Genomic DNA, 12463 nt, shown 5'->3' on the forward strand with positions numbered 1-12463 from the left:
ATTTTATTTGGCTTCCTCGGGTTATGGCTGGGGAAGAGGCCCTTGGAGACCTTTTGGCTTGTCCTAAAATAGCTGGAAGAAAGCAGCAGAGCCCAGTTTGAAACAGCCAGAGGTCAGGAATGAGAGGTCAGGAATTCTCCCTCAGTAGCCTGGGGTACAGGATCAAAGGAGAATATTTGCTGTCAATATGAGGCAGCATATGATATGGAAGCAAGAGTGGAGATATTTTATATTAATGCAGTGGGGGGGGAGTGGTGGGAAGGAGGGGAGATACATAAAAAAATATATATTTTTAAACAAGTCTTAGAGGCTTCAGGGTCCTGCCTGGATTGTCATTTCTACTTGCTGCGGAGTCAAACCAAGAGGAGACCCTATTTATATATTTAGGGTGCCAATCTTCAAACCAAGTGTTCTTAAGAATTGCTTTGGCCAATCTCTTTACCTGAGCTACTACCTAGCAAACAAGGAGGTTGGGAATTTATACAAAGTGTAATTTCTCTGATCAATCACAGCCAGTTTCAACTCTTTCTTTGGTGTGATTTAGTAATTTTTAAAAATGGAGTTACTTTTTCTGTCTCTTTTATGCAATAGCATCAAAAGCTTTTCTTTTATGTAATTGACTTAAGAATTTGCAGTGAAAAGGGGATTCTGATGTTTTATTACTCTTTATTAACTTTTAAAAATCATAGCAGCTTCTCCTCCCTGCCACACACATGGGGAGCTTAGAGCTGAGAGCCCCGGGGCTTTTCTGCAAGATTTGTTAAGGAATTGATGCTCCACATGCCATCAGTCATTCTGGGCTTTACAGGAGAGATTTCTCTTTCCTGCAGAATGACTTGTGGACAGATAACAAAAGAAAGTGATGAAATAATTAACTGCACTGTGGCTCTACAGCCTCATTCTTGTGAACTAAGAGAAGTGGAGCATCCAGGGACAGAAAGCTCAGGTAAAACTCTTGATTTCTCCAGCTCAACCCCCAGTTTTTATATTTGCTTTTTAATGGAGGAGTCCTCAAGGTACAGAACGTAACAGCCAGGGGCTCTTGGAAAGAGGTGGACAAACAGGTCCCACCCAAACCAATGCTGCACAGCATCTAAAATCTTATCACATTTCATGTTTAGGTCACTTGTTCTGGTGGCTGGCCAGACCTGAGTTCATTTTGTTTAATCTCCAGCTCCTCTGGAAAGGCTTTTTGGGAAGAGGAAGGAAACTTTACAGAGCCAGTGGCACCCTCAGAGCTGTTCAATCCTGTTCTCCCTGTGCTGTCCCTCTGCACCTGGGGAGAGCATGGGAGGCTCACCCTGAGCATTTGTGCTGCTCTGATTCCTGATTTATTGAGAGCAGCCCAGGCAGGGCAAAACCATCCCTGAATTAAACAGAGTTTGATGGACATGAACACTGCTGTGAGTAACCTCAGCCTGTCTGCAAGAGGAGAGCAACTTTATTTGGAAATTCGAGTTGAAAGGAGATTTAGTCGTTCTGCCTGATTTGGACTGAGATTTAGGCATAATGAGGGCAAAAATGGTGCCAGTTTTGCTGTCTTTTTCAGTGCTGAGCTGGAAACTGCTTTCCTGTTTCAGCAGAGAGCTTGGTATTGGCACAGAGAGAGCAGAGGCTGAGCCATCCGTGCTTGGCTCCCTGCAATAAAAGTCCAGGGCTGCAAAAGAAAGGGGCCCACGATTTCATTCTTTTCACTGGCCTAAGCTTTTTTTTTAGGTAGTTTTTACTGTGCCTTGTCTGGTAGCCTCCTGCATTACAGTGGATGTGTTTTGGTTTTGGAATTGACCCTTTCAGTCTTTCTTTGGGGGTGCACCTAATCATACCACACCTGACCCTGACCTGGGTGAAATCCCACCTGTTCTTTTATCCCAAACTCTGCAAGCCAGCTGCTGATATTGCTGGTTGAAAAGTTCAAAAGATACCATGAGAAAGCTTGAATTATTGATGGCATTCTCCTTCCATACATGTGTAATTATCTGCTCTTGGGGCACAGCCCAGCCAGAATCCCTGTCAGACTCCCCAGGCTTGCAGGAACTCTGGAACAGACCCTGGGCTGCATGGGAACAAGGCATGGCAGGGGGAATATGTTACCTTTGCATGGATGTGACCTGTGATCCAGGTAAGGGGCAGCTAGCTGGAATCAGTGTAGATGTGTTACAGAAAATTACTGTGCAGAGTGATAAAAGAAGGGGTTAGAGCCATTTTTACAGTGAATGAAAATAGAAACTTAAGAATTAAGTTCCAGGCAGTTTCCTTTAATATTAATGATTGTACTTTCCTCTGTATGAGCTGGGAGAATCCACTGTGCTCAGGGAAGACAGACAATTCCCTGTTGGTCTTAAGCAGTGTGAGCTTTCTGCTCTTCTTTTTATCTGTAGGTTCATGCTGTGATTCCTGACAGCACTGAGGATTTCCTTTCTCTGATGTGAGTTATTCTCATTTCTTCTGAAAAGAGAGAATGCCATGGAATTGTTCTTTTCCCTGTAGTGATTTGGGTGAAGTTGATGTGGTGAGGGGAGCTGAAAACTGATGAGCAGCATCTTTCACCTGCTGCAGTGTGCCCAGCAGGCAGATGGGCCAGGGCAGTTAATCAGAGCAGGTCTGATGTCAAAGGAGTTCTTTATATAAGCAGTGATTCAGCTTCCCATTCCCAGTAATAACAGTGGTGTTACAAACAGATCTGCTCTAAAGCCCTGTCTCTGAAGAATTGTCAACTCCAGGTTTTCACTTTCTAACCCAGATTCTCTCTGGGATCCTGTGTTTACTGTGAGTCAAACCAAACTCCTGTGTCCAAGCTCCTGACAAATTTGGGCAGTGTTCCTGACCTTCCTCCTCATCCAACAATTTCAGCATTTTTGGTTTTGGAAGGCTTTAGACACATGACTATCTAGCAGCAGCACATAAAAGCAAACCTTTATTTATTATTTTCTCCTGCATTTGGCACTGTAGAGAAGCTGAATCAACTTTAAGCCCCCAGGAGGACAGAACATGAACGACTATTCTGTACTGAGGATTTAGGGTCTAATTCAGCTGCCATTAATCTCAGCAACAAAAGTCTTGTTGCAGGATTTAGAGATCTAGGCCAGGAGTATTGGGGTATTAAGTGGGGAGGGGGGGCTGAGATGGGGTGAGCAGACACCTGTGTGTGCCAGTCCTGGTCAGAGAGAGGAGGATTGGTGTTCAGAGATGAACTCTGCCCTGGGCAGAGTGTCCAGGACGGTTTCAACAGAGTCAGCTCTAGACCAGAACAGGCAAGTTTAGAGGGAACCCTAAGGACACATTGTTGGGGAACCCTTAATTGTATGCAGCTGCTTTCAGGGCAGCAGCTTTTTGGTTCAGTATCAGAGTTGCAGCTGGGACAAAGGGAAATGCTGTTTTTCCCCATTGCAGATTGTTCTGTGGTGCAGAACAGCACAAAATAGGTGGTACAGGAAAGGAACCAACATTTGCAATAAACCCCTGTGCTTTGCACACACCAAATGTGCTTTTCTTAGAGCATCCTCCTTGCTGAGCTGTGGAAATCTTAAATGTGGTTTTGCTGCCCTCCTTGGAGTGACTGAGGTGAGACAAAATTTTTGATTCACTGAGTGGTTTCTTACAGAGTTGCTCCCAGAGTACTGGAATGCACTTTTTAATGGCCTTTTTTCAACATTTGTTTTAATAACTTGTAAATACACTTGGACAATTTTCAGTCTGCAATCAAGTCATAAGATATCTTGGAGAGTGGCTGAATTTCCATCTTTGGCTGAGGTACTAAGTGCTAAAAACTCTCATTCCTTGTCAGACTTTATAGCAGTTGTAAATGTTTAAAGCTTTTAAAGCTTGCTGAATTGCAGTCCTGACTGTGGTTTCCCCCATCCCCTTCCCTGGGGCAGGGAGATGTCTGTGGATGGAAGTTCCAGGAAACCTTGGCCAAAACCCTTTTGGGCTTGTACCCTGTGTACAGACATTGCACCCACAACCACTGGGGTGCAGGGGCAGAGTGTCAGACAGGTAAATATATTGTCAGCATCCCATAATAGTCTAACAAGTGACTGGAGGCTTCCAGATGCTAGATTTCAGCCTTTAAATAAGGTAACACTTGGTGGAGTTAGGAGGAATCTGTAACAAAATCTTGACTGCTCCATCCTCTGTTACCCACTGACAGAATTTGTAAATCTGTGATGGCTGGACGTTTCTCTTCTGCCTGTGGAAAATCCACAGAATTGGCTGAAAAACAAGGAGAAAGAAAAAAATGAGAAAATGGAGAGAAGACTTTAACAGAGAAAGAGAGGAGAGGACAAAATATATAATGGAATTTCCCTGTTCCATGTGCTGGTTTGTTCCCTGCCCATCACTGGGTAATGGAATTTCTAAGATAGTCCCAAATAGCCCCAACAGGAGCCTTTTAATCTGTTTTCTTTGGGAAGATGTTGCAGACTGATGGGTTTCCTTGCTGTAAGATTTTTCCCTTAGTCCCATTCTCCTCATCCCCTCACCTCCAAGTTTTCCTTTCTCTGATCCATCATTTCCTTTCATTGTGTTCTTACTGTTCTGTGGTTTGGAGCCTTTCCTTGCAGTGTTTGGTGCCAGGGACCCAAACCCAGGCTCTGCCATCAGCAATTCATTCACTCACAGGGCCCCAGTGGATGCCTGAAGCAGCACAAGGTTGACTCAAAATAAAGAGTCTGGAGAGCTGGAAAGGGCAGAAGTGATATTTTGCATCAGCCTAAAAGATCAGCACCCACCCTTTGGACACTTTTACATCTTTTATTCCATGCATCTGATTAGAGGAAAGATAAAGTGATAAAGGGGTGAACAGCTGGGATGCTGAGCATTTCCCACAGTGCCAGGGAATGCCAGGGCACTCAGGGGCAGCTGGGTGATGTTCTGACACACTGGAGCAGGGTTTGCTTCTGATGTTTGTTTCATACTGATCATTGGATGTGTTCCTCTCTTCTGCAGCATGAAGAGAGAAGCAGAAACTGAAATAAAATAATCATTCTATCTTGAGCTACAGTGTGTCCAAACCCTTCTCAGCTGTAGAAAATCATGGACACGTGGCCAAATGAGGAATTCTTGGGGTGTCCTGTGCAGGCTCAGGATGATCCTGGGTGATCCTGGTGGGTGCCTTCCAGGTCATCATATTCTGTGATGGTATGATTCTAATAAAAACAGAAAATCATGCTGATTTGTGACAAAGTAAGCCAGAGATTAACCTGGCACAGGACAGTCAGTTTGGCTCTGTAAATGTTTATTTGGCTCCACAGAAATGAGGTAAATTAGTGCTCAGGAGCTTCTGGCTTCCCTTTGTAGCTTATTTCACAGCAAAATGCACAATGTTTCCCTTCACAGGTGAGTCAAGATAAGCCCTCACATATTCCTGAGCACCAAGGAAATGCCTCCTGCCCGATCCAAGGCTCGGCAGAAAAAGGCTGGGAAGGAGAAGGAGCTCAATTGTGAGCAGAACTCTGCAGGAAACTCAAAGATGTGCTGTGGGAAGAGGAGGGAAGGTAAGAGCAGAGGCCAAGGGAAGGGCAAAGAGTCACTCACTGCACAAGGTGACAGCCTTGGAGAAGAGCCCTTAAAGATCCAGAGGTTGGGGAGGCCTCAGGAACACAAAGAGAATGACCACGAGAAGTTATTCCGGAGGAAAAGAGCCTGCAGGAGGAATTATAAAAGTGAATCTGGTCTGGGGAGAAAACACAGAGAGTCCAGGCTGGAAGGGAAGAAAGGAAAGGCCTGCAAGCAATGGGAAATGACATCAGGGCAGGAGAGTGAGGACAGCAGTGACAAGGAGGGGAAAGCCACCACAAACAGAAAGAAAAGGAGTTTTAAAAAGAGATGTGGAAAGAGACTTGGTGCTGGTGGAACTGGCACCGAGCTGGGGGCTGTGAGGGCAATCACAGAGCAAGGTGCTGAAGGCTCTTTACAGAAACAAAACTTGGCAGAAAAGGCACAGAACCCCAGGGGAAGGCACAGAGGGAATCAGGACTTCAAGGAGCAGAAATCAGTCTCTCAATCCCAAGGCAGTACAGCACAGGAAAAAGGTGAGAGGACTGGGAAAAAGCAACCTGAAAATCTTACCAGGATTGCCATCATTGAGAGTGAGGATGAAAATATTCTGGAAACCTCAGGTCACTCCTGCTCTGACTCCAGCAGTGAAGGCCATGGAACCCACAGAAAGGGTCCAAAGGAGGCTGCGGTGGGCAGCAGTTCCTGCAGTGAGGAGAGGAGCAGCTCCTCTGAGCAGGGGAGCAGCTCTTCTGAGTTAGATGGCAACAGTGAGAAAGAAGTTGTGCTCCAAGATCCTCCTGTGGGAGAAGGAAAAGGCTACAAGGAACTGGCTGATGAAAGCAAGGAAGCATCTATGGAACCTGAAAAGGAGCAGATGACCACAGGTGCAAAAACTGAATCTGAGGCTGAAGGCACTGGATTTGCAGGATTGGAAGCAGAGGAGAAGATGAGGAAGACAGGCAAGATGCTGAGACAACCAGAATGTGCTCCAGCAGAGAGCAGTGAGGCAGATGATCAGTTAAGCACTTCAGGACTCCAAGTTGAGAGTGTTGAGAACAGGGAAAGTATTGAAATAGACAAGGAAAATATACTAGAAAATGAGAGAGTTGAAGATGTGTCAAAGGATGGACACATGAATCCTGACAGCAGCACTGCAGAGAACATTGACGAAGTAAAAGAAAACAAACCAGAACCACTCCCAGCTGCTGGGAAAGCAAAACTCCACGTTCACCTTAGCAAATATGAACAGGAAGAGAGGGTGAATGATGAAGGAAGAGAGCTGGAGGACGGCTCTTTCCTCTCCAAGCAGCAGAGGACATTGAAGGAGAAACCTGGGAGGTGTGAGATCCCAGAACAAGGTGAAGAGGGTGGAGATGGACAGAGGGACAGTTCAGACTGCAGCAGGCAGGACCTACGAGTACTGATGCTTACAAAGAAATGTTCTTCTCAATCCCAAATCCCCCTCAGTCTGGAAAACCAACATAAAAATGCTGAGACCAAACTGTCACCAAGCCAGAAGCCAAATCCTGCCCAGATGGCTTTGGGAACCAGCTCAGGCCTGAACAATGTTGAAAGCATCTGTTCAAAAGCCATAGAAACTCCCAGTAAACAAAGAGAACCCAACACAGCTCAGAATTTTGGAGAGAAAAGATTAAATACTTCAAGCTGCTCCGCGATTACAAAAAAATCATCTGATAAGCAACTCCATGGAAAGAAGAAGAAAGTTGGAAAAGTTATTGGAAAAGTTAAACAGAGTTCAGGGCAGTCTACAAAGGCAAAAAAAGAGAAAGCAGAAGAAGTGATTGTAGAGGCACCTTCTGAAACAGAGCCTGTGCACAGTGAGGAAGGATCCAAGCACCTGCACACCCGCTCCGCCTTTAGAAAAGTCACCAGCTGGCTTGGCCAGAAACCTGCCAGGAAAGCAAGGCTGAAAGCTCGACTGCTGAGTGTGGCACGAGCAATTGGTATCTCCAGATGGATCTTGAAGAAATTTGGGAAGAAGAAGAGGAGCAGCAAACCTTTTGGATTCAGAAGCAGAATGGCAATCCGGATTCTGAGCACTGCTGGGTGGGTTGGTCAGTCTGGCAAAGCCTTCCCTGGGCAGCTGGAGAGGGCTGAGCCGAGGGACAGAGAACCTTCTGCTTCATTAATGGAGGGGAGAGGTGGTCCCAAAATGGTGGAGGAAGTGGGACGCATTGATTTGCCTGCTGGTGATTCCCCTCTTCATGGAACCAGTTCCTTTCCATGCTCAGATGAGAAGAGCAGTGCTATTGATGCCAAGTTTGCTGTAGTGTTCCCCAGAGCCCACAGCTTGGTTAAGGCCAAGAGCTCCTTGTCCAGGGGCTCTGGCAATGGTTATTCCCTACAGAAACTGAAATCTCCATCAGAGAGAAAATCTGTCCCTCCTGTGCCACAGGCTTGCAGATTCAAATGTGACCTTCCCAGAGCTCTGATGGATCCAAGCCCCAGAAACAGCAAGCAGGGCTTCCTTCCACACCGAGAGGAGGAGCCAATCCCCACCTCAGATCATTGCAGTGAGGTGGACACCAAGGAGGGCCCAGGTGTCCTCCAGACTGCAGGATCCATGGTCACATCCAGTGTGCACTGGTCCCAGCAGCAGGGGCAGGGATGGGACCCTGCAGCGTGGCTGAGCTCTGGGCTGCTGCTGCCACGGCCAGCCATGGAGAACCTGAGCAAATGGGCCACCTCCAAGGAGCCCCAGCTGGCCAGCAGCCGTGGGAGGCTCTGCAAGGACCTGTGGGAGGCAGATGACATTGCTGACAGCGTGCTGGAGATGGAGTTCATGCAGAAACAGGTACGGGTGTTGTCCCCAGTACTGGAATGGAACTGAGCTTCCCCTGATTTTCAGTCATGTTCTGTGCATTTCAGGTGTTCATGTGTGAAGAGCACTGTGCAGAAGTTGAGGAGATTGAAGATCTGACCAGACTGGAGTAGGTGTCCTCGGTATCTGCAGCTCATTCAGGTCACAAGGACTTGCTTGTTATCCTGCAAAGGTGGCTCAACAATAGAAATCACATTAGCTAGATAGATTAGCTAGATCCTTAGCTGGATAGGAGAATTTCCTCTGCGGGAAAAAATATAATTGATTGGATGTGTATCATAGCTGAGTAACTGATGCTCTGCTGAAAAGCTGAGTAAAAGACTGAATTTTAGTAGTGAAGTCATGGACCTACACTGACCCACTGGGGAGGAGCAGAGGTGCAGAGGGAGCTCCTGACTGTGACACAGGGAGGGCACACTGAACCCCTGCAGTCACAGCCCAGAGCTGCAGCTCAGCCTGGCTAACACACTTCTGTACAGCTGCATCCCTGGAACTCTGCCTCTCCTGTTAAATGGTTCCCAGTCCTGAAATGGGTTCTAAAAATACCCCAAAATACTTAAAGGGTAGGGGAAATTAGGTTTAGAGGCTGATGTGAGTTCTGTGATGTAGCAGAAGGATAGAATTGGGAATTTAATGCGCCTTTCTTGTTGCCTGAAGTGAGTGGTAGGAAAGGACAGCTTGCAGGATGAGAAGCACATTTCTGTGTTCTTTGCCTACTGACATCAGCATCTGTGGCTTTAGTGACTCCTGTTGCCTTCAGCTGTGAAAAACTCACGTCCTACATCTCTAAGAGCTGTTAAACCCTTGGTTCACTGCTGTTGTTGAAAGATAAGCCCCTGACACTGCTCCTCACCATCCTCCCCTCCTGCCATCCTGCTGAGATAAACACCTGTAAAGGCTCTGCAAGGGGCTGGGATCACACAGAGGAAATCCTGAGCTTTGAATGCTCCATTCTCTGACCTGTTTAATCCTGAGGATGTTTGAACCACAGGAAGGCAGTGAAAAGTTTTAGTCCCAGCTCCCCACAAAATCTTCAATCCCCATATGGGCCCTTCAGTTAAGAGTTGGACTCCATGATCCTTTGTGGAGGGCAGAAAGGTTAATATTTAATATTAACACATGCAAGGGAAGCTTATGGCTGACAAGTCCTTTCCTCTGTTTGTAGGGAAGTCTCTGAGAGCTCAGTCCTGCTGTGCCTGAAGAAGAGGTTCCATTGCAATCTCATTTATGTATGGATAGTGAGGTTTGGTTTGGTTTGGTTTGGTTTGGTTTGGTTTTCTTCTGTGCTTATTCACTCTGAACAATGGGCTTTAAGAGAAAGTAATGTATGTTATGCCATCAAGCTTTAATAATGCACCAAGTATCTCACTCATTACTTGGAACAATGATAAAAACTATACTCACACAGCTTTTGCTCAGAACTCAGGTAGCATGAAGTATTTGGGGTAAAATCTGGAAGTTCCAGAGTTTCTCTGTAATTTTGGTATTTGGTGCCAATCTGTGAGCATACTTGGGCTCCTTTGTAGCCTCAGCTGCTCCTAGTGGGAATCTCCTATTTTGGCAGAGAAATTCTGAGTTAAAAATTGTGGATCTTGAGAAGAAACCTCAGAGTTTCTGCTAACATTCACGATGTTTTAGTCCACAAAGTGGATGGTTAATTGTTCCCTTTTCAATGTACTGGCTCAAGTATTCAAACCTATGCCTGTAATTTCATGTAGAAAATAGATAGTGACTACAAAAATGACCACAGACCAGGGAGTGCTCACTTTTCCCAAACTATTCACGACAGAGATTTGAAAATGACCACTGAAAAGCTGTATCTTCAATAAGTTGGCAGTATAGTCAGAATTAATAATATTCCTTTAAAGGGAATTTGTATATTTGTTTTAATATATGCATTCACTTGCAATCCTTATTCAGAAAATTCTAAGAAGCCACCAGATTTTTTTCTCCTTTCTTATTTTTATCCTAGACTTACATTGGGGAAATTTTGATTTCTGTGAATCCTTTCAAAGACCTCAGTATCTACTCTGAAGATGTGGCTACCAAGTACCAGCAAGGGACTCTCTCAAAAAGCGCCCCGTATGTTTTTCTTTCTCAAACAACTCTCTAAACCCTGTTCTGTTTGTAAAGTATTTTATTATTCCAGAAAGTATTTTATTGTCCTCCAGTTCCCTGGTAGAGAAGGATGAATGTCACAGGAGGTGAACAGCCCATTTGGCAAAGCTGTAGGTGCTTGGGCCTGTAATTCTACAGAACTAAAGTTCATGCCAGGACGTGTCCAAGGCCAGGCTGGACAGGGCTTGGAAAAATCAGGTCCAGTTTTCCCTGTCCATGGCAGAGGAATGAGATGGTTTTAAGGTCCCCCCAACCCAAACCATTCTGTGATTTTTAGGTCAAGTTTCTTTGGTGAAGACACTGGCCCATCTCTGCTGTAGATCCCTCATGAGGAGCCTGTTGGTGCTGCACTCGTGGGGTGAAGTGTGGGGTCAGTTGATGGGGGTTTCTCTCTGTCCATGCAGACACATCTTTGCCATAGCAGAGATGGCCTACACGCTGTCCCAGTCATCAGGGCAGGAGCAGTGTGTCCTCATCAGGTAGGAGCTGAAGGGCTTTGGTGGAGGCCCTTTGATTTCACTATGTAAAAGTTTCACTTCTGCATTTCACTGCCTGCAAGTTGATCCTTCTGGCTTGTACATGAGAGCTGCCTGTGCAGAACCTGAGTAAGGTGATTTTTATTTATTTCACTCTGTGCAAATAACAGCTTGAATTTAGTTTCACTTCAGAGGAGTGGGAGAGAAGGAGTCTGGTATTCCCCAGGGGAACGCTTTGTGGGCCCATTTTGTCAGGTTGTCTCAGTGTTTCAAGGGAAGGGTGATAGTTTTTCAGCTGTAAATCAGCACACCCCTCTGACTTGCTGCAGCAGGGCCTCTGATGTGCCTAGACCTGGTACCTCTGTTTCATGCCAACTTCTCCACCTCTTGCTCCTGCAGTGGGCACAGTGGATCAGGTAAAACAGAAGCTGCCAAAGCCATTGTGCAATACCTGACCATGCTGTACCAGGGATCTGACAGCCGCAGGATCAGACAGGTAACAGGCAAGAGAGCTTGGCTAGAGACCACGAGGGTTGGGCAGGGAGGAGAAGCCAAACCAGGGCAGGGAGGCTGCTGCTGATGGTATTTCTTTGGCTGGACTTGGGAGGGTTTGAGGTCCAAGGTGAAGCTCTCATAAAGACTCGAGGAGAGCTACAAGGTGTATTTGTAGTTCTGTATTTTAATACCTGGGAGATCTGATGCTGTGAAAAGTGCTGGGTCTGTTTGAACAGAGAGCTGGTTGCTGCCAAGGAGAGCTTTTAGCAGTCTGGGAGGTGAATCAGAACAAACACAGAGCAGAAGTAAAGTGAAAGATTATAGCAGTGAGAGCAAAGAGCTCACAGAACAGCTCCCCACTGCCTAGAGATAATGATACAGGATACATTTTAAAAGACATCTTTTACCCATGTGAGAATTATATCAGTGAAGTCCCATTTTTTGTTTATCTTTTCAAACTGACAGGTACATAAACCCTTTTGAGTTTAAAACCTGTGATTGCTACTGAAGTGTTCCCTCCTCTTTTCTCTACAGCCCTGCAATGTCCTTCCCATCCTGGAGAGTTTTGGAAATGCAAGAACCATCCTCAATGACAACTCCAGCCGTTTTGGAAAGCTGCTGAGTGTCCACCTGCGGCAGTGAGTGTTGAGAATCCCCTCGGGTCCCTCCAAGGGGTGTTTGGGTGAGACCAGGTGGAGCAGGGCTGAGAGCTCTCACAATAACCCTACCTCTCCTTCCCTCTTGCTATCATCAGGGTAGGAAGAGGGTGAGTTTAAACCCCTATTTTGCTTTTTTGTGTTTCCTCCCTAAAGAACAGATCTTGGTTCCCAAGATGAGTTAAATTAAGAACATAAGAATGGCTGAACTGGTTTATACCAAGGGCCCACCTGATACCCTGCAGTGTCCCCAGCACTGACCTCAAGCACTGCCTGAGGCAACAACAGCCCAAATAGAAGCAATGCTTTTCCCTAAAACCCCTTGAGCTCTTGAACATTTGCAGCAGCTCAGGAGTTTTCCTCAGTCTCCTGAGATATTC

At 46.0% G+C, this 12463-nt stretch overlaps 1 protein-coding gene across 1 annotated transcript in view; it reads left to right on the top strand.

The window, feature by feature from the left end:
- Nucleotides 1-5737: 5737 nt before the first annotated feature.
- The window catches only part of MYO15B (myosin XVB), a 46044-nt gene continuing 39318 nt past the window's right edge, over nucleotides 5738-12463 (top strand). Inside the window, exons 1-7 of the mRNA XM_058817527.1 lie at nucleotides 5738-8311; nucleotides 8386-8447; nucleotides 9504-9567; nucleotides 10311-10420; nucleotides 10861-10932; nucleotides 11314-11428; nucleotides 11962-12065. Of these exons, the coding sequence (XP_058673510.1) occupies nucleotides 5738-8311; nucleotides 8386-8447; nucleotides 9504-9567; nucleotides 10311-10420; nucleotides 10861-10932; nucleotides 11314-11428; nucleotides 11962-12065 (3101 nt within the window). The remainder of the gene's footprint in view (nucleotides 8312-8385; nucleotides 8448-9503; nucleotides 9568-10310; nucleotides 10421-10860; nucleotides 10933-11313; nucleotides 11429-11961; nucleotides 12066-12463) is intronic.

This window comes from Ammospiza caudacuta, chromosome 19, assembly GCF_027887145.1.
Source record: "Ammospiza caudacuta isolate bAmmCau1 chromosome 19, bAmmCau1.pri, whole genome shotgun sequence".
Lineage (NCBI taxonomy): Eukaryota > Metazoa > Chordata > Aves > Passeriformes > Passerellidae > Ammospiza > Ammospiza caudacuta.